Below are 22,751 nucleotides of genomic sequence, written 5' to 3'. Positions count from 1 at the left end.
CTCCAAAACCTCCAACTTGACCTTCACGCTTGCAACCGGTCCATCAAGCCAAGTCTTGTCTTGATCTTCTCCACCTTAGTCACATGACTCAATGTCATGTCTCATATGCAATGAGCTCATTCATCACATGTGTGAACCTTGCAACATATCTAAGTCATTTCACCTCCATGGCATAGGTTGCCCACACATGATGTACTTGTGGACTAATTACCTGTGTATCTCACTCAAACACATATTAGTTCACCTAAGATTGTCACTCAATTACTAAAACCAAACAACGACCTTTCAATCTCCCCCTTTTTGGTAATTGATGACAACTCTACAAAAATATGGAAATTAAGCACTTTTGGATTCATATTGCTTGCTCAAGCAATTTTACCATGTGCAAATGATTTTGGACAAGTACCACAAATCTAAATTGGTAGTATTAGCTCCCCCCTACATATGTGCTAGAGTGTTTGGTTTGAAGCTCGCACATATGCATAGATTAGAAGTGTAGGAGAGTAATTACTACCAATGATGCTAAGGTGTAAAAGAATTAACCTGTAATGCGTGATACCAATCAGAGTTGTACTTTTAACACCATCCTTAGCATCATGAGTAGCTAGACAACAAAACACTAGAAACCCCATGAGATCAACATTATAAGTAAGGTTCTAGTACCACTTGTAAAAACACAAGTCTAGCTACCATCCTATGCATGCTAGTTATCAAATCATCATTCAAGTTCTATAACTAGCATACAACACACAAACATGCATATCAAATTTAAAAACTTATGAAATGAAAGCAAGCATATGAATATGCACCAAATGCAATCAATCAAAGTTCATAACCTTGCTCCCCCTACTGGTGTGCTTCTCTTATCCAAGAATTTTGATCCTTCTCAATTCCTCAATGTTGCTCCCTCTTTGTCCATGTCCATGTCGAACTTCTACTTCTTTGTCTTAATCTCTTCCAAAGCTTTCATATCTTTGTACAATCTCTCCCCCCCCCTTTGTCATCAATTTTCATAAAAGTTGTGCTTCTCATTGATGCAAAGGCTCGCATTGGGATAGATGGTTGAAGCTTGAATCTTGCATTTTTTATGGACATCACTTGATTATTGGAATGACACCACTTGTATAGCTCTTTAGACATCATGTGTAGGATCTTGTGACCTTGATACCAATTGTAGTGGGGCTCCTCCCCCTATGTCCAAGCATGGGTCATTCACTAACTTGAGCTCATGTGGATGAGGAAAGCATTATTCACTTGATGATCACTTAAAGTTGAGGATCACTTGTGGAACCACCATCTTGTATGAATGATACCATGTGTAGAAATGTGATACCACATGTATGATTGATTTGTCAATAAAAAAAATTTCTTGAACATTTGCTATCTTCATGAGTACCATTTGTAGGATATCACTTATGAGTTGGTCTATACATCACTTGTGAATTCTTGATGAAATTTTTGAGTCTAGATACCACTTAAAACAAACAAACTAGATACTCATTTGCATTATTGTCTTATGCTTGTACTCTTGTCACTGTCATGAGCTTCTAGTGTTGACTTGAACTAAATTGATTTGCCTAAGCTTCTAAGTCTGGTTTGAACCAATGACAAGCTTTTTCACACCTCTTACAAGGGTTATCTTGCCAATGTTGTATTTGTCATTTGTTAGCAATCCAAATTAAATCAAGTACTTGGATTCACTAGCTCATGAACTAACTCATACTCATACCACTAGATCAATTAAACATTCAAGCAATAGTGGTAGGCTATGAATTTTAAACTTTCATTTGTCATGCATGATCCTATAGCGCATGTACTATATGAACTAATCATATACTAGTAAGGGATTAAAATGATCATGCACATTACAATAATACCTTTGCTATGTTAGAGTAGAGGATAGTCGCAAAGATTCCAATTCATCACTCCAATAGCAATGTGAAGTCCAATTATTAGCATGGTGAAGACCAATCATCAATATGAAGTACATTCTTCACCCATATGAATTGAAACCACTAATGATCAAGTGCACTATCTTGTTGTAGTTGGCTTGCTTCTTTTCTTAATCAATGCTTGCATGAGAGCATCAATGTGAAAATACTACTTGAAATACATGACTAGCTCTCTTTTAGGTGTTGTTTGCTTTTCTTGATCAACCCTTTTGATTGCTTCAACTAAGCATCTCAAATGCTCCTCGAATCACCAGTTCTATATTAGCCTTCCAAGTATCACACTTAGTTTACCTACACATAGGTGGCAAGCCCCTATACTAGGAAGAAGTGACATCTCTCCAAAGAACCATTCTAGATACTCACTTGAATTGACTTTGTTTGATTGATCCAAGTGATAGGCTTAACTTGATGTGTATCCTTGAATCCTTCTTCTTTAAGTCATTTTATTTCTACTTGTTTAAGTCCTTTTCTTTCTACCAAATGACTTCCAATAATCTCTAGAACTTAAACTTCATCTTCATTTTGAGCTTAGTCTTGATCTTCAATTTGAGTACCAAATGTGTGCCAAATACACTCCACAATCAAATGGCCTTGTACTCTTTGCTTGTTATGCTTCTAGATCAATCTAAAACCAAACTTAGGTACCTCAAACACTTATAAACATGTTTCCAATTTGAGGACCTTTCAATTAAAGTGACTCTTGATCAATCCAATAGATGTCACTTTTCTGGCAGATTCTGTACTCTTCAAAGAAAAATCTATATCTCCAAATGTACAAATCCAAATACCATAAAATTTGGTGGATATGTTCTTCACTAAGTTATCTAGCATATTTAAAAGTTTGAGCTTCATTTTACTTCTAGATTGCTACCAGATTTCAATTCTTCCACCACTACTGTATGCTAAAAATTGCTACACTATAGCTGACAAGATCTACTCCAAAACCAAAGCATCTCTTATCCAATTCTCATGAAATTCATACAGAATCTAATATGATAAGTATAGAACATGCATACCAAATTTCAAGCCAATCCAATAAGATTTTATCACTTAAGCATGGGTAAGATCACAGCTAGCTCTAATTCTTGATTATAGGACAGATTTCTTCACATTAGCTATACTTCATCAAATGTGAATCAAACTTAAAATCAACTTGTTTGAATACTTTCACAAGACATAAATCCATTCAATCTACTTACTAAAGGTATTCTTATAAATTTATGCATTCAAACCAACTCAAATTTCATTGCTAAGCATTTATCCATTCAAACACCTCATAGCAAGCAACATATGCATATATATCCAATTCAATCAATTCATATGCACCCAAATGAATGAAATCAGCTAGGGATATACCTTAATTAGCTCATGATCATCCATAGCAAGCTTCAACTCAAATATTTTCAAGCTACCAAATATATCCAATAAATCACCACAACTTGATAAATAGCACTTGTATGTGATAGCACATTTGGACTTCACTCAATTTTCACTTGGCATTGGGTTTGGATGTGCACTAAGCTTCATAACTTGATTCAACACATGATGAACAATAATAAACCTATTGAATCAAGCCTCCAATGCCATGGTACCTACAAACAATCATCCACTTTTTGATGGTACGCAAACAAGTTTGGGTCCTCTCAAGTTAGGAGCAACATACTTAGGCATTGCCTTAGTATGAGTAGCGGGATGTTTTGCAATTACAACCAATGAGGTACCATTGCCATCCTTTCTAAGCATAAGATCATCATCAATTGAAATGGGCTTAGGGATGTTACCTAGGGGACATGAATGTGCCATGTGTCCCCTTTCCCGGCAGGAGTAGCACTTTCTCTTTAATTAAGCCTTCTCTTCCTTACTCATGTGGTGCTTCTCATTGCCTTGCTTCTCCTTGTTTGCTTGAGCCTTATTCTCAAGCTTGATTGGGCAACCTGAAGCTAGGTGACCCAATGTGTCACAACTATAGCACCTCATGTGAGCAATCTTCTTCATCTTCTCTTCTTTGCTCTTGCTCACTTGCTTTGTAGCTTGATTCATCCTTGGACGCATTGCTCTTTCTCTTGCTTTTCCACCCCTCCTTGTTTTCTTCTTCTTTATCATCAAATCATCACCCGCTTCATGATTGATCTTAATTTTCTCTTGGTGTGTCTTCTCTTCTTGCTCAACTTGTGGCTTTGATTGAGGCTCTTCTTGTTGCTTCACCACTTGCTTGGTTGGGAACATAGAGGTGAGATGACCCCATGTGCGGCACTTGAAGCACTTGACATGCTTTAGCCTCTCTTCTTCCTTCTTCAACTTGAGCTTTTCTTCATTGGGGCAACCATTTGCAAGATGTCCCACTTCATGGCATTTCAAGCACATGAAATGAGATAGCCTCTCCTTTTCTTGCTTCTTCATCTTTCTTTCTCTTTTTCTTTCTCCCTTGGTCATGCTCTTCTTGTTGAAGCCGACACCACACTTGTCACCATAGCTTCTTTGAGTCTTCAACATGTGCTCAAAGGTGACTTTTGAGTTGCAGCACCTCTCTAATTTGTTGCTCAAATTCTTCACTTCATTTTGAGCTCACTGTTCTCCTTCAAAATATTAGTTTCACAAGACATAGAGGAAGAACAAGCATCTAAATTTGAAGAACATGGCATATCTAACAAATCATAGCAAGAGGTGGATACATGCTTCTTGCCTACATCACAAGGGTTAGCAACATTGTGTGATTGATTATTTGACCCACGTGATGAGCTCTCACTAGTTTTAATTTCTTCATTGGAAAGCTTATTAATGAGAAAAGCATGCTCTTGTACCAAGTTATCATAAGTAACACTAAGTTCCTCATAAGCCAATTTTAGCTCCTCATGTGAACAAGTAGTAACATAAAGTAGATGCTTTTGTTGTTCACATGTGTTCTTTAGAAAATAGTTTTCATTTTTTTAATTTCTCAGTTTTAGCCATCTCTTTTTCTAAAGCTTTGATCATACAACCATATCAATCTAGAAGCTCCTCATATGAATCAAGATCAATCACATTTGCACTAGATACCTTGGTGTCACCTTGTGACATGAAGCAATGTGATGTAGTGGATGAGCTTGTAGATACATCACTCTCATAGCCCGAGCATGATCCATCATCATCACCATCAAGTGTGCATGGAGTAGCATCATCATTGGCATCACTTGTGGCATCATCATCAATCTTGTCAAGTGATCTTATGGTATGATCATCATCGTCGTCACTTAACCATGAGGTGGAGCAATCTTCCACAATCACCGAATTGTGGCTATGCTCAACATCCTCATGTGCCTCCTCCTTGGGCTCATCATCATCATCATCGGAGACCGTCCCATACTTCTCATTGAGATCAATCCAAATCTCATGAGTGGTCTTCATGTTAATGATCTCTCCAAATATGCAATCTTCCAAAGATCTATACATGATGTTAGTAGCATGGATGTCGAGATCTAGGCATTTCTCTTGTGCTTGAGTTAGATTATCTTCATCCAACACATGAGAAAAGCTTACATCTACCATCCACCATATTTGAGGGCAAATAAACTTAAAATTGCATATCATCCAATTTTTCCACCGTACAAAGTGTATGCTATAAAAAATGTATGGACAATCAACATCTAGCCCATAAGTTGCCATCCTCTCGGGTCAGTGAAGACCACAAATGAGAGGCCTAGTGTAGCACCCTCGGTGTTATGCCTTAAACCAACTACTAAAACATGACATGAGAACCATGTTTATGTGATAATGCATGTGATAGAATGTATAGATAAATTTCTTGTAACTTAAAATGATCAATAAAAATGTTAAATGAAAGTTGATTCAATAGCTCATGTATATCAAGTAGGGTTGAAAACCAATTTTTATTAAGCAAAAATACTATAGAACATGTGTGTGATACTTAAATAAAGTTTAAAGTACAAACTTTGTAGATGACAATGCAACTTTTGCTCTAGAGAAATAACATTGCTAGCTAGTAATTCTAGTAGCTTAGAAATGGAACTTGAAATTAAATTCAGCCAAGACTTAGAAGATTCTTTAAGTTTATTGATAGCTAGACAATGCTAGGTTTGGGGATTTATTTTGTGAAATTGAGTTAAGAGGCGGTGTCATGTTTTAGCTCAGATTGGTTGCCTAATAGACCCTCTTTAGCATAGTGATGGCGGTTTAGTGTCAACCTCAACCGTTTAGTTGCTATCGATGCTTTAAAATTCATGCACGGTACGTTCTCGGGCTGGCTCGCCGGGTGGACGTGGTCACCAAGCTCAGGCGCTCGGAATCACCGCAATGGTCACGCGTGCGTGCGCTGCCGCATGTGGCTAGTCATGGCTGCCTCTGGCCTAGCTGCGGCTCGGCCATTGCTGGCCCCACCGTGCAGAGCCGCTGATGTTGCCACCTACCCCGCCCTGCGCTGCAACAGAGCCATTGCCGGCGCCATCACCTCATCATCGCATACGCACTGCTACTCTACCTTGCATTGCCGCTACCGACACCACTGTAACGCTGTGCTATGCTACCGCTCACCTTGTCCCCACACGCACGTGGGTTGTCTCGGCTACCTCGTGCCGTCGCCTCGCCTTCATGGCACTGCAGCCGCACATGCCGCACCCCCACCTGCCTCCATGCGCACGCACATGGTCTGGTCGTGTTGTCACGTAGCAGGTGCGTAGATGCTACCTTGGGTCTAGATGACCGCTTGTCGCTAAGGCGAGGATGAGCCAAGCCAGACCTGCTCCTCTCTCTACCACCATGACCGGCTGACCCTGCTTGCTTAATTTGGCATGGTTGAGTCACTATCGCCCGATTCATCACATCCCTGACTTCTCCATTAAGCCACCTGACACCCCTCTGACCCCACCCAGCCTTGAAGCGAGCACGGCCAAGCTCCAATTTGGAGTTTTTTCCCACTGCCGTGCCATTAAGGCTACACTCAGCCATGGTCGAGGGCAACCCTCCTACCATCCCTCCTGAGCCAATTCGCATGCACCACTAGCTTCTCCTTGCCTCCCTCTCCACCTTGTGCACGCTAGTGGAACCGCTATCGCCTCCCATCATCGCTGACATGACCGTGCCACCGTGATGCACCGCCACATGACTTGGCTACATGTGGCTAGCCCTCCTCCATCATCCTCTACCCCAACCGTCACCTCAACCTAATCCATGGTAGCCTCCTGATGCTCACACGCTAATCAATTAGGTCTGTAGCTACCCTAGCTCACCGAAATAGTGGTGCTGCCATCGCGGATGGCCACGCACCGCTGCAGCATTCCCTAGCAAGTCATGTCACCCCACACCGCCGCTTAGCGTAGCCGCTCGAGTTGGAGATGGTGATCGGCCCGTTAGGTGGTCTACCGTAGGTCCTAGGTGGCCGGCGTAGCCGCGCTGTGTCACCAGCCTCTGCGTCGCCATGCGCTGAGTCACCGGGGGAGTGCTTAGGGGAATTCTAGGAAAGCTAGGGGGTTAAGTGAAAAAGGTTTGAGAGAGGGCAAAATAGTATAAGTACTTAGTTGTAATTCGGGAGAAGTTCGAGGTCTCTTTTGCAAAATTGCCAGCGCGCGGGATTTCCCCCCGTCGTGGGCCGTCTCGCGCTGTAGGCCGCCCTCACGTGGGTCACACCATGGGCTGCTACGCACACACGCGCTATGTCACGTGGGCCATGTGGGAAAATTCATTTTTCTTTTTCATAAGGAATTAGAAATAGTTTTCTAATTTAATTTATGAGCTGATCTTTGGCAATTAATATAAAATCATGTAGGTGTCTAAAAACTATGAAACAAATTTTGTTAGGTTCATAAAATTATGCTCTATCTCTTGGTATATTTAGTTTATATATATACATGTTGATATCAGGAGCTATTAAATCATTTAGGAATCCTTCATATTATTAAATTAATCATTGTAGGAATTTTTGTGGTAAATTGGTGCTAGCTTTGGTCCTGAAATTTTTACAGTAGCTTCAGGGTATTATTGCATGTTCACTATAATTTTTGTAGCCTTAGGGTAGACTAATCATTAGGGTAGTTAAATGCTCTTTGTTTTAATATACATTAAATCACTAGAAGAAATAAAGATATATCCTTAATTTGCCAAGCTAAGGGTTTGTTAGTTGAATTCAACACCCTGCTTGGTGAAGATGATAGTTAGCTTAGTATCTTAGTCATTAGAGCTAGCTTGGTAGCTTAGTATGCATATTCTTGTTTTAAGAGTTGCTATTACCTAAATGCTAAGTGTTGCATCATCATCGTATACATGTAGAGAATGAGTTGGTGGAGATAGTGACCACTGACGATCGTGATTCGAGGAGATCGTCGAGGAGTATGAGGAGATCCTCATGAGGGAGGAAGTCCTAGAGCCACCGACGACTGACACAGCTAACACCGTGCCTGCCCAAGGCAAGCCCTGATGCATAACCCTTATTTTTTATAATCACTTAATATATATGTGATGTGCATTTATGTTATAGGAATTTTTATGAAAACCACATGCATAGATATATCTGTCCTATGAGTCTTACTAGTGCAGGTTTGAGTAGATGTTATGCTTAGGTTTTCGGTAGCATGAGTAACCTACCGTTACTCACAATAAGTGATTATTATATTTACTCTTATGATAAAATGATGAAAGGAAAAAATAGAGATCGGGTCGGGATATGGTATGGGTATTGGTGGGTGTGATGAGTTGTGTCTAGCGGCCATGGGGCTTAGCTTGGTTACACTGTTTTCCCTGTCCGTGTTAATTAAGGACCATTCATTGCTATGGATGGTAGTCATGTCACAGACTTATTATCCTGAGCACATACTTGCTTATGGGAGTGGGAAGGCTCGTTATGCTCTTATCATGGGTTTTTGGACCGACTGATTGGAGGCGAGGAAAGGTGGAGGTCTAAGCACCATACTAAGATCGGGTCTCAAGTGTGGAGGCTTGGAGTCCAAGTTTGGACGGGGATCTAGACCCCTTGATAGGAGTGGAATGGGTTGGTCTTGTTTGTGCCTAGGGTACAAATGGGGCATGTATTTCAAGGTACCCAGGTGGGATACATTGGTTCACGAATCTCCATTTCTGTGAGACGGTATGACTTGGCTATGGTCTAGTACCATAGTAAGAACTAGAAGATGAAAGATGGTAAAATGGTTCTGATTGCTCAACCCTTGCTTGAAAGTAGAATAGGTGCTTACTTAGAATGGTTAGCTAATGAAGTAATCATGACTACTAATAAAACCTTAAGGACGTACTCCTAGTAATGTTTTTTGCAAATAAAAAGAAAACAGCAAACCCATATTGCCTATCATACTCCTTGGAGTCGGGAAACTATTTCCACTAGTCAGGTAAGTCTTGTGAGTACATTGTGTACTCAGGGTTTATTTTACCCCTGTTGTAGGTGCAGCTTGAGGAGTAGCCCTTGTGTGGAAGATTCTTCTAGTGGGCACAGATGGATCCTTCTATCATTTCTGCTATATGTTTATTTTTATTCCACTGTTTTATTATCACACTCTGAACTCTGGTATTGTAATAAATAATTTCTAAGAACTCTTGTTGTATGAAATAGACTAAGTATTGTAAATGCGTACTCATTATCGGATTCTGGAGGTAAAATGTGGATTGATTCAAGTTCTCCCATAGGGTGTTCTCAATGGAACTGTCCGTTGTAGCTAACTTTTAGGGTGCTTAGTGTCTAGTGGAAGATGAGCACCTCTAAAAGCGTGTTATTTCAGGTAGTTCTACCACACCTAGCTCTAATACCACTTGTAGGGTCGAGATGGTGGACTAGAGGGGGGTGAATAGTCCTTTCTAAAATTAAATGCACCGACTAACTAAAACAAATGCGGAAATAAGACTATCGGTCTAGCCAAGACTACACCCCTCTATCTAAGTTCACAAGCACCTTATGAAGATCCTAATTAGGCAATAAAGGTGTCAGGCTAGCTAGAGCTCACCTAAACAATTCTAGAGCAAGGTCACACAAACCTATGCACTAGTACTTTGCACAACCGAGGGAGCTCCTACACAATCTAGTAAGCAAAAGCACAAAGCTCCTAAGCTCACTAGCAATGCTCAATAACAAGGCTAAATAAGCCAAATTATAGAGCGTAAATTACTTAGCTACAGAAACCAAGCAATGTGACTAACAAGGTTACTCAAACCAATTAGCCACGCAAGAGAGCTACTTCTATGCTACATAAGCAAGAAGGTAACTAGCAAGCTACACAAGCTAACTAATTACAAGAGCAACTACACAAGCACAATGTAAATAAAGTAAATACAAGCTTGTATTATGAGGATGCAAACCAACGGGAAGACAAGGATGACACGGTGATTTTTATCCCAAGGTTCACATGCTTGCCAACATGCTAGTCCCTGCTAAGACAAGCTCCAAGGTTGCCGCCGATCCTCTTGCTAGTGGTGACCCACAAGTCACACTCTCCCACGTGGAGTGCTTACCACAAGCTCTAGCACTTGACCCGATCAGACCACTTGTCGCCCTTCATATCTCGCTCTACTAGAGTTGCTTTTTGCGGCTCCCGTGGGGTGAGCACAATCACTTCTCTAGAGCACCGCACAATCTTTTTTGCATGCTTCAACGAATACCACCACCAAGCCATCCAGGAGGTGGCAACCTCCAAGAGTAATAAGCACCATTGGTTTGCAACTCGATCACCTAGTCCCAGTAGATGCAATCTCATAATGCAACATACTAGAATCACTCACTCGCAATGGATTCACACTTCTCGCAAGCACAAGTGAGTTAGAGGCTTATTAAACCAAGCACACACAAGGGCAACACATCCCCAAGGTGCTCAGTCGGCCAAATACCCAAGCTCCACCTCTATTTATAGCTCCCAAGCCAAATAGAGCCATTGGAGCAAACCTGCACTTTCTGTGAGGGCACCGGACATGATGGTGTTGTCACCATACATGGGGTGGTAGTGCCCCCCAGCGGTCGAATCCAATGGCTAGTTTGACTAGTCATGGTCACTGAACAGGCGTTGGTGGCATCAGACAGGGGTGGTAGTGGCACTGCCCTAGGGGTGGTGGTGACCACCTAGGCTAACCCCCTAAAACACCCCCTCTCTAGATAAAAAGGGCGGTGCACCAGACATGGCACGGCGGTGCCCATGGTGGTGCCCCCCTTCCTTTTCCTACTCTTGGGAAAAGCACGGTGGTGGCACCAGACAGCACGGGGTGGTGCACACCGCCACTGACAGTGCCAGCGCCCAACACCTACTCCTTGGCCTTGTTCAGCCAGGCACTGCCACCTGGTGGTGCCACCTAGGCAGCACCCTGACCTGGTTTCATCTCCTTTTCTTCACCTTTGCCAACACCTATGCAAATGTGCCAACACCAGCAAGTGTTCACCAACTTGTGCACGTGTATTAGCTTTTCACAAATATTTCCCAAAGGATTAGCACTCTTTTCACCACGCCACTCGATCCTAACACGTATGCAAAGTTAGATCACTCAAGTGGCACTAGATGACCGATATGCAAATAAGTTTGCCCCTCTTGATAGTACGACCATCTATCCTAAACCCGGTCATAAACTTCTCTACACACCTATGATCGATGAAACGAAATGCCCTACAAATATACCTTTGCCTTGCACATTCCATTTCATCTCCTCTGATGTTGATGCAACACATGCACCAACCAATCACAAATGATATGATTTCATATCATCATGTGACCATATTGATTCATCGATCTTGACTTCACTTGATCTTCACCGTTCTCTTCATCGTCCATCGGCACCAAGTCTTGCTCAAGCTTCACCGCCACGCGGTCCATCGCTCCAAAGCCTCCAACTTGCCTTTCATGCTTGCAACTGGTCCATTAAGCCAAGTCTTGTCTTGATCTTCTCCACCTTAGTCACATGACTCAATGTCATTCTCATATGCAATGAGCTCCTTCATCACATGTGTGAGCCTTGCAACATATCCAAGCCATTTCACCTCCATGGCATGGTTGCTCACACATGATGTACTTGTAGACTAATTACATATGTATCTCACTCAAACACATATTAGTCCACCTAAGGTTGTCACTCAATTACCAAAACCAAACAAGGACCTTTCAGACGCAACAAGCATCGTCTGCACGGCGTCGAGGCAAAGCTGTAGCCAGTTTGCCTCTCGGCTCTCCTCCCTGAGGGTAGATTGGGGCACCAGTTGTGGCAACACCGAGGTGCCTTCCCCATTAGCGGGGAAGCACGGCGCCAGATGCGCCATGGAGATAGCACTATACAAAGGGGAAGCATCAAGACCACCAACATAAGATAAAGTGCAAGATCCATACATAATTACCCGTACTCCCATCGCAAACTGTCACGAAGGAGGGGAGGACCTCCAAACACCCTCTCCTCTGGTGAGTCTTCCATTGGGTGCTTCTGCCACTCTGCCATTGGATGAGATTTGGAAGATGGTGTGTGTGGGTGGTAATTAAGTGTAACAAATTTTGAAAGCAATCGTAATTGGTACCCCCTTTTATCAAAGGATATATCGGTGAGCTAGTCATCTGTTGGATTTCCCTATGATTGCACTAGGCGAGAGCAGGAGTTAAGGCAAGGCCATGTCTCCCATGATCTTGGTGGAACATGCTTCTTCTAGAAAACGGCATTGGAAGTTAGATGGAGAAAATTGATTGCACCACGCGGCTCGTCTGAAGGGTCTCGTCCGCCTGGTCACCCGCCACCAGAGTAGAATAAAAATAGGAATGTGAGTACCACAACGACATGAGTCAACATTTCGTTAAAAAGGTAAATCACCTTTATTCATAAGTCTAGTAGGTTACATTAGAAAGGTGTACAATAACAAAGATGCGTATCAAAGACTATTGGGTGTACAATAATAAAGACCTATTGAGTACATAAAATAACCTATACTCGACTACGATGTCGCAAAACTTCCACTAACATCACCCAAGAAGGGGCATGGAGCAGAGTTTGAAATGACAGAGTTGTAGTTGTAGGCTGCTCCGATGAAGAGAGCCGACGTGACACTCACCTCGCAAAGCTTCCACTTGCATCCCCTGTGTAGAAAAGGGTTGCAGCCCACATGTCCGACTCCTCCACGGAAACAAAAGAGAGGATCACCCCTAGCCATACCAAAGGTGGTGATTCTCCCTATATCTTTGCAAAACTTCCACTAGCACCAAGGACAAGCAACCATTGTTGCACCCCCAAACGTGGAAGAAAGCCAATCTTCAAGGCCTTATCCCATCGCCGGTGCTGTCGCTAGACAAGTTGAAGAACGAGCACCATGGCGATGAAGATGGATGACAGGCTCAAAAGCTTCCTTTCACTAAAACTAAAGGCAGTTCTTGGAGGAAGAAGGTGTGTGGAATGAGCACAACTGATGCCAAACTAGCTTACCTTGGCTTAAATAGCCCCACCTCAAGACGCGCGCGAGGAAGGCAACAGCCAAGGTCCGTGACATCCGTGGCCACCCACGTGATTCATGGGCAATGGAGCGGTGAACACGATGCGTTTTAGATTCCCTGGCACATTTGATTCCCTGCCACATTTCATCCTCATCTAAAACTAGACTTAATGACGACGTATACTCAAGCGTATGATACGACACGAGTAGGGAAGGCAACAGTCAAGGTCCCTGACATCCATGGCCACCCACGCGAGTCACACGGGCGATGGAGTAGGGCAGACAACGTGGACCATTTGATTCCCTGCCACATTTGAGGCGCATCTATAATGCGGGTGCATTGTAGTGCTTTTGAGGTGTCATTTTTGTGTAGTATTTTGGAGTGCCCTCATTAGCATTCCCCATGTACCCATAACATTAGAAATCAATATAAGTATTCTACTACTACAGTGCTTCTTCCTTCTTCATTATCACGCAGGCCTTCCTCCTCTCAAAGTAGGGCGATGTCACCCTAATGCTGAATCACCGTATGAAATGGTGACGGGAGCTGTAACACCACCATAATGTATTGTTCGCGCCAGAGAAATAAACCAATTTGGAAACACAACAAATTAAGATGGCACACTAGTTTAGCTGCAATAATGACAGCATCCATCCTAGACGAAATTAACATGGCCATATACAATCAAACAACATTGGTCCATTTGAACATGTCGTGACATAGATATACATCAAATGGAGCTTTATTCACTACTCCGCTAATGACTCTAAGAAAAAGAACAAGAGAACATAAACTTTTCGTCTACCATAGCTACGGTCGGCACTGTCAGAGATGACATGAACTTTTCTTCAATCCATGTCATACATGATGATTGTTCTTTCTGCCCCAACAAAGAAAATCAAATTCCATTCTAGGTGAATTGTAATCGCTGTGTAGGCTGAATCGTAATCCATGTAACCAAATTTAATATTAGTCTTTCCAAACACCTTCAGTGTGCTAATAGTATGCTTCAATGTCCATTTATTAGTAGCATAGTCTTCAAGGATCCAGACTAAAAGCTGGGACATATTGTGACCACTAACACCACCAACAGTACATACACACAAGTGACCCTAAGCTTGATGGATGGAGGGTAGAGTACCATGAGGCCTAGGAATTTTCCTCCATGTCTTTCCCTCTATATCCACAATAAGTATCAGAGAGTACCCCATAATGTGTAGACAACCATTAAGAAACACACTTGCTGATCTTGAACGTATCACATCATCAATATCCTAGCCCCATTTAGATTCCTAATAGATCCATGCTGTAGTTTGAGATGAGTAGATCTCCATACCTAGGCACTCAACGTCCTCCTCCTCCACAAATTCAATCACATGGAAGTGTGAGGAGGCTGTCGGATCGAACCCCAATCGATCCTGATTAACAGCGTGGATGCTAGGCGGCAGTACCCGCAAATTCTTGGTTGCCGGATTGCAGACGATATAGCAGGATCCAGCAGCCTCAACGCACAAGCATAGGACGAGGCCATTGCAGCAATCTAAGATAGCTACTTTGTCAATGGGGAAGGGCAAGAAGGATAAGTCGAGGCGTTCACCGATGACGTTAGTGAAGTTTCTCTCACCTTTCTCGTCATCGTATAAGAAGTCGGCCATAGTCTGGTACAGCACCTTACGGTTGTTGGAGATGACGTGGTTCTAGAAGCGACAGACACATTTGTAGCACAACAAGGAGCGGGCGGGGAGGCGGCAGAGGATCTCCAGAATAACATCCTCTATGAGGCTGGCCAGTGCATTCCTGTTGTTGGGGGCTGCCTCCATTTCAAAGAGCCTGCGATCGTCATTGTGCAGTAGGATGAGACCTTCCTTAGTAATGAGATCACTAAAGAGGAAAATAATCCGACAAAGATATGTCAGTGTAGTGTGAAAGCATTACCCTTGCCTTTGGATCTGGCAGCAGCGCGGCGCAAGGCGTGCAATGGTTCACACAAATTATGAGAGGAACAACGTGCCAACCGTACGGGAGGTGGTGGTGGCACTGTGCGAGGCGTGCAATGGTTCACATAAACTGGGAGAGAGGAAAAATGCTCCAACTTTGAAGATGGAGAAGTGGAATGGTGATGCAACTGTGTTGTGGGTAGTTGGAAAAAAAACTCGCTCAATTTACTACTGCCGATAGACCAAACGGTCGTGTAGGACCGGTGGCCAGAACGCCTATCCAGTCGGCTTGGCTTTTCATGCGACGGAGAAAACACTACTGCCACATCTATTGTTAACCCATGGGTGGTAGAAGTTTCAACTGTCGGTTTCCTTCCTCAGGAGGCCTTCCTATCGGTCCAACCGGTGGTGGAAGCATAACACAGTCGCTTCTATTGTTACGACAGTGAAAGTGGCGATAGTGATAAGTCAATCTGTAGTAGTGGTCAAATGGAATCTCGTTTCGATCCGTTTGGAGACCATGTTAATCTTAGAGCAAGATCAGGGCACAGTTTGCGCTGAATGTTCCACGAGCTTGGAAATCATTTTGGTCGCACCAGGTGTTCCTCCTAGATGACATGAGTCAAGTGGAAGCTTCTTTCGATCCGATTGGAGACAATGGCCCTGTTCGCTTGTCTTATAATCTGTACTTTTTAGCTTATTTTTTAGTCGGAATAGTATTTTTCTCTCACAACAAATCAGCTAGAATAGTGTTTTAGCTTGTTTTTTCAGCGAAGCGAACGGGACCAATGTTAATCTAAGTACAAGATCAGGGCACAGTTTGCATTGAATGTACCAGGGGCTTAGAAGTCATTTTGGTTGCACCCGATGGTACTACTAGGTGACGTGGGTCTATTGGAAGCTCGTTTTGCTCCATTTGGAGCAAGTGTTAATCTCGGCACAACATAGGAACACGGTTTGCGCCGAACGTACCGTAGTCTCAGAAATTGTTTTAGTTGGTCAGGCGGGGGAGCCGAGAGGTAAGTTGGGCCATATGCCCGTATCCAATCAGCCCGAACGTGTCGGATACAGGTATCCAGCTTAGTATGTATCCAAAATTCTTAGTACATCCTGGATACGTATCTGAGGCGTATCCGTATCTGATACGTATTGGATACGCGATACGGACCCCTGAAGTATACGCGCATCATAATTGAACACACACGTAAGTAGTACATACCATTTAGAATAAGTATTTTTTTTATATTGTCGATCGCTACAAATTCGAGACCATTAGTAGTTGAAAAATTAATCAATTGATATACAACATCCATATGATTGGACTCATTGTTTTCAAAATTGATACACTTTGATCTTAAAAAAGCATACATTTTGCATTGATGGATGGAGGATTAATCATAAGGGGAGAAAAATCATTTTAAAGCACGTAGTCAAAGTGTTACAGCGGGATTGGGTCATGTAGGAACAAAAAACGAGAAGTTACCCCAAAATACGATTAAAAGACTAAGAAATGTATTTCATTAAGCATGATTTTCTATTTGCATTCTCATCCCTTCCTCTTTTACCTAAAATGGCAAGGTTCCAGTCCAAATTCTTCAGCCACAACGGTCTACGAAACAATAGAATGGGCAATTTCAATTTAACGATTTCAAAGACCATAAGTTACATTCACACATCAAGGTCATAAGTTACAACCACATATGGTCATTTAATTGACCAGGGCATCGTTTTGACAAATCAATTGAATAAATCTATTTTGCTATATCCACTAAGTCCCGATTGTGGAGGAATCCTGTACAAGGTTTGTTCACTAAACCCTCTAATGGGTCTAGTCTCGCGCTAGGATCACAAGACCATACAAAAACAATGTAACGAACTCTACAAGCCAGTATGTCACTGGCATTTCTTGGCTTCATCTGGCCGATAGCAATTCTTATCCTCACTGTCAGGTGGTGGCGGCACACCAAATACCCAGTCCAGCACATTCAGGTACTTGGACCGGAAGACTTCTCTTTCCTGCGCATAGCAGTGCATAACGATAGAGGTAGCTATGCTGAACACAACCATATCGGCTCGCTTTATCAGCAGTATTGGAGGGCAGAGTCCTGCATCCGTCATCCATGTGAAAAAACTCTCGATAGCTCTGGCAAGACAGTACAGGGATATCTCAATTCTCCTGCTCTTCTTCTCGATAAGCAACGCCAGACCTGTTGGAAACTGTCATATGAAAACAACTTGGTATCATAAAGCTGCAGGATTAGGAAAAGAAGCTGAATTCATGTGCCAAAGTTGTTCTGCATACCGTGCCAAGGATGACAAGAGGAGTATTGGCTCTGTGGAGGGTCCTAAAAAGCAGGCAGGTCCAAGCCCTGATATATAGAAGGAAACACCATTAATTCCATCCCAAGGGGAAAAAACGATTATACATCTAGATGCTTACTGCAAGAGCAGAATAATAAATAGTGAACTCACCATGCAGATGCACAGTATACTGAGAGAAACAGACTAGATCTTGCTACTCCTAGAAAACTCTTCCCTATAATTGAGTAAGGCCTGCATGTTTTAAGGGACACAACAGTTAGAGACACTGCATCCTTTTTTAAAAAAAAATGGAGAAGGCAGCATGTCAGCTTTGAATAACAGATATATTGTTCACAAATTCTGCTTGTTATCATTTTTGACTTTTTCAGCCAAAATAGGATAAATTTATGGAGCACAATCATCCTTGGCACATCAGGCTCAATTGATGCAGTGTGCATGGTTTTTGACAGCAGAAAAACGTTTTTCTCCCAATTAAAAACTAAACTTGTCACCGTAATTGCACCATCATATATTAGTATACCTTTTCATGAGATGCTGCCTATGAACTACAAGTGCAGGGACTAAGTAGACTGGAACGTATACAGGAACTGCTCTTCCATATGCTTGTAACAAGAATGAAAAGACATGTCCTGTACATGACTGGTTACCATGCACAATCTGGAAAGAAACATAAGAAGTTAGATCATGGGAGAAAAGAAAATTAACAAAAACTGAAAACAGATTAGCTATAGATAGCACGGACACAGAGAAATGTTATGCCACAGAATTGATTCTATTTACTGGATGCTTGATAGGTCAAATTTCAAAGTGCAATGCATAGTAGCTCAATAATTCATTCATATGGATCTTAAGACTTACTGAGCAGGGCACTTTCATGTTCGGATCTAGCTTTATGTCAACACCAACAGATTTGTAGTACTTCTTGATACCCGCTAAGTTACTGAAAGCAGTGTGGTTGACTACATCCTTCACACCTTGCAAAATAGAAAGATCTTTTCCACCATGCTTGTTTAGAAATGATTTATACGACGATGGCAAACTCTCCTGCTTTAAAATGTATGTGGACCTGCATAGAAAATAATGGAGGCAAAAAATCGCTATTTTCACATGCTACAGAATATATGGGATGATATATATGCAGTCCTGACTAATCACTTTGCCCATGACAAGAGAATAGAAACTTTTTCGTGCATGGTATACTGGTTTAGGGCCTCTTTGGAATGCAGAATTCTAGAAACGCAGGAAAAGAAAAAATGTAGGAATATAATGCCCTGACATCTTGAATCCTATGTATTGAGAAAACACAGGAAACTGAATGTTTGGATGGATTGGACAAAAAATACATGAATTTGATGAGTGACACCAAGGATACTTTCCATGAAGTTCAACCTCTAGGTAAAATTCCTATGAAACAAGCCATTCCATATGAATTTCATAAGAATTGTAGGAACCCGGTCCTTTGTTCCAAAAGGGTTCTCGTAGGAAATTTTCCTATAGGATTGCAATACTTTATAGAATTCCTTCATTTTTCCTTTGTTCCTAAGGGGGCCTTAAACAGTTCCATTCACGGCATAACTTGGAAAACATTAACAATAATTTTTAACTTCTAAACAATCACTAGAACCTAACAAAAAAATATTGAATATTTGAAGGGAACTTACAAAATTTGTGCAGATGAGAGGCACATAAGGAAGACATCACCATGTGACCAAGTCAAAGGTTTACAGATCTTTCCAAAACGTTTGCTCTTTATTCCACAACGGGATGCAAGCACTGCTGCACGCATCAGAATGTATATAGCCAAGCTAGTATGCTGAGTTCCTGGTCCTGTCAGGAGCATAGAAGGACCAGCAATCAACCCAGCTAATAATGACCTCCACCTTGCTGTTCTGAAGCAACAAGAGTATTCAGTTATACATTATCCAACAAAATCGACCTAGTGATTCAAAGAGATGTGGAAGCTGTAATGGAACAAGATTCTGAGGTGTTGTGTCAATGAGAAACAACTACAAAATGGCAAGATAGGGACTGCTGCATAGCATCTTGATCATATCTGGGTTCATCAAAAGACCCATGAAAGATATCTCATACATCAATAAAATCAAAAGACCACTAGTCCACTAGCATGCAGGTCTGATCAATACTATATCAAAGTACTTCACAGTACAGGACTACTGAGCTTCTCACAACAATAGCACTGAATAACAGCAGGTTGCAGAAGTCCTATACTATAAACAAAATTTCACGAGTTTTTGGTTCAACTAATCTTAGTAAACAACACAGTGATGCAGCACTTGTCCAATCAAAACTAGCATCTTGGATCACTAATGAACAAAATTGCTTCCACAGGAAGAATTGTTTGCAATTGTAGAACTGTGATCAATTCTCACCACAGTCAGCAATCATGCATGCACTTCCCAGTACCCGAGAAGAAAGAACTATTTCTATCGAAATTCAATTAATCCTCACCAAAGCACCAGCTCTGGCCTCTCATACTAATATTTAAAGAAAAGTAACACAAGCCGCAGGATCTATTTTCTGTTGCTTTTCATCTTCTAGACATGTTCATTCAAACACATCACTTGACAGATAACTAAATGCACCTAGTTCCCACCTACTCCACTATCTTCACATCGGATTAACCAAAGGCAACACACATGGTTTGTTCGAATCATCACACAAGCAATCGCCAACCATCTCCACATCAAGCAAATTCGCAGTCCCCAAATAGAAATTTTTTCAACTGTGATGGTCCCGTGAACTGACCTCTTACGTCCCCAGACGGCAGCGATGTACTCATCGACGGAGACGTAGCTGCCGGCAAAGGTCCCCAAGAACAAGCCGTACTTCACAGTCTCCTTAACCGCGAGCACCACGGCCTCCTCGTTCGTCATAGCTCCGGTCTTCCTGCACTCACCAGCACGCCACGGCACAAGAATTAGTTTTAGAACCACCAAGACCAAAAACCCCCGCACCAAAGCATCCCGCTTGTGCGCGCGAGAGAGACCTCGATCTGGGGGAGCGGCGGCTGCGGATGCGGACGAGGACGGAGAAGAGCGCGAGGCCGCCCTTGAGGCCCGCGCCGATGGCGAAGCCCTTCGCTGCCGCCTCCACGCACCGCCGCAGCCACCGGAGCTCGCCGTCCCCCCAGCGGCCAGCGCCGTTTGTACCATTATTACCGATGGCGCCTCCTATGTTGCGCTAAGTTTTTAGCGTCAGAGAAAAACGATACGCATTTGTCATTTTGACTCGTGTGGTAGGTCCGCTGTTCAGCTTGGATTCGAGTCAGCAGGCTAATGTAAAATGACTGCTTTGCTCCTAGCGTCTATATTACCCCGCGGCCCACTCCACTCTCTCCCATCCGCTCCCCTTTCTCCTTTCTCTGGTCCGTGCGTGACGCCCACCAGCCGCCACCGCTGCCGCGTACAACGCCGCGAGACATGTCCTCCCCGAGCACTTTGGTGATGGTGTAAAGGTATGTGCCTGCTTGGAACCCTGTCCGCGGTCTACATTGTTGCCTTGATTTGGGGGATTAGGGTTAGGGTTCGTCGATTTGATTCGGTTTTTGTCCATCTCTGCTTATGTCGGTGATCTATTCACCAGTTCCTCAAATAATGGATAGGACCGACTGTCCCGTTAGGTAAGATCAATCACTCCATCTCATTGCATTCGAAATGGTAGATGTTGTGTACGAACCGTGCGTGTAAGATGTTGCCTAACTCGTTGATTTATTTTTTGTGGCTGCATTCTGTCAGGATTGATCCTGGCAACGCGTTTAGATTAGTTGTTAAGGTTCCTAAGTTTGTCGCCGATGGAGAGTATGGGCTAGTAGAAATGGCTGATCAAGAGCATGAACTGTGGCTGGATAGAAACTTGCAGTATAGTTTGGAGAAATTTCATGAGGAGATGGCCACAAAGATCATTTGGGGTCCATCACAAACTCTAGCGGTCTGGGTTCTTGACACTAACCGTGGTTCTAAATGGAAAGTCAGAAATGATGAGCATTTTCAGCGGCTGATAAAGGACAGATGGGCTGATAGGGCTGCTTTTCTTGTAGTTGATGTGGTCAGCAAACATGGAGAGTCTGTTAATGCTAGTTCTGGTAGAAGGTGTGTTTCTGATGTGACAACTGGTGAAGGCAGTGAAATTTATGGTAATAGAGGTGGCAGAGCTTCTAATGTCGCCCCTGAGAATGTAGAGGGCACTGGTGATACCTGCAGTACTCCTCCTTCCTCTATGGCTGCTAATGTAGCTGAGCTAGTTGATTGGGTCAATCTGATCATACTACCAGATGACAATGATGATGGTTGTGCCAATGCAGCTGCTGATGAGGACAAAGTGTATAAGTGTAACACCCTCGGTGTTACACTGTAAATATTTTACCAAAACATGTCATGAGCATCATGGTTATGTGTTAATGCATGTGATATAGTGTGTAGATCGATTTTCATAACTCGAAACGATCAACGGAAACACGAAACGAAAGTTACATTTTAATGTCACGTTATATCATTTAGTGTTTTAAAGTAATTTTTATCGAAACGAAAGTTACATTTTAATATCACGTTATATCATTTAGGGTTTCAAACCAATTTTTATTAAGTGAAAATGCTATAGAACTTATATGTGCTACTTAAATAAAGTTAAAGTGTAAACTTTGTAGATGGCGATGAAATATCTATGATCGAAAAATGAGTTCACTAGCTAGCGTATCTAATAGCTTGGAAATAAAATTTGAAGCGAATCCGATCAAAACTTAGTTAAATTTCTTAAGTCAGAAAATGGTTTGACAAAGCTAAGTTTGACAATTTTTGTAGGGTAATCGGGTTAAGAAGTGATGGGGTATTAGGGCTTATTTTAGTAGCTTAATATGCCCTCTTAAGAATAGCATAGGTGGTTTGGCGATTAGATCGATGTTTTACGGTCTTTTGAACGCTTTAAAAATCGAGCGCACAACGTTTTCGGCCGGTTTTATCGCGTGCATGCGGTCACCGTGCCTCGGCACTCGGTGTCGCAGCATCAGCTGCCCGACGCACGCACGCGCACCACCGCGCTGGCCTGGCCGCTCTACCCCACAGTGTCCTTGTCGTTGCCATCCTGGGCCAGTCGGTTATATTTTAATGTCACGTTATATCATTTAGGGTTTTAAACTAATTTTTATTAAG

At 42.5% G+C, this 22,751-nt stretch overlaps 1 protein-coding gene across 2 annotated transcripts; it reads right to left on the bottom strand.

Annotated features, from left to right (window-relative positions):
• Positions 1-16,874: 16,874 nt before the first annotated feature.
• On the bottom strand, positions 16,875-20,751 carry LOC136540485 (uncharacterized). Of its 2 annotated transcripts, none has more exons than XM_066532492.1 (8): positions 20,594-20,751; positions 20,353-20,493; positions 19,248-19,475; positions 18,445-18,652; positions 18,107-18,243; positions 17,737-17,817; positions 17,567-17,633; positions 16,875-17,481 (listed from the first exon to the last, which is right to left on the bottom strand). In XM_066532492.1, the coding sequence occupies exons 2-8, from the start codon at positions 20,478-20,480 to the stop codon at positions 17,158-17,160; spliced, it is 1,173 nt and encodes a 390-aa protein (XP_066388589.1). In that variant the 5' UTR covers positions 20,481-20,493; positions 20,594-20,751; the 3' UTR covers positions 16,875-17,157. The 2 variants fall into 2 exon arrangements, with proteins under 2 accessions (XP_066388589.1, XP_066388590.1); XM_066532493.1 differs by having other exon boundaries at positions 19,248-19,470.
• Positions 20,752-22,751: the final 2,000 nt, after the last annotated feature.

This window comes from Miscanthus floridulus, chromosome 2 (genome assembly GCF_019320115.1).
Source record: "Miscanthus floridulus cultivar M001 chromosome 2, ASM1932011v1, whole genome shotgun sequence".
NCBI classification, from domain to species: domain Eukaryota; kingdom Viridiplantae; phylum Streptophyta; class Magnoliopsida; order Poales; family Poaceae; genus Miscanthus; species Miscanthus floridulus.
Note: the sequence above shows the minus strand (reverse complement) of the source record. Positions and strands in the feature narration are given on the sequence as shown.

Bases quoted from the DNA above. Each gene is read 5' to 3' on its own strand.
- LOC136540485 (XM_066532492.1), bottom strand. From the start codon at position 20,480: ATGACGAACGAGGAGGCCGTGGTGCTCGCGGTTAAGGAGACTGTGAAG. The intron at 19,476-20,352 runs GTCAGTTCACGG...TTGTTGCTTCAG, and splicing joins GCCGTCTGGGGACGTAAGAG to AACAGCAAGGTGGAGGTCAT. The intron at 17,634-17,736 runs GTGAGTTCACTA...TCTATATATCAG, and splicing joins GTATACTGTGCATCTGCATG to GGCTTGGACCTGCCTGCTTT.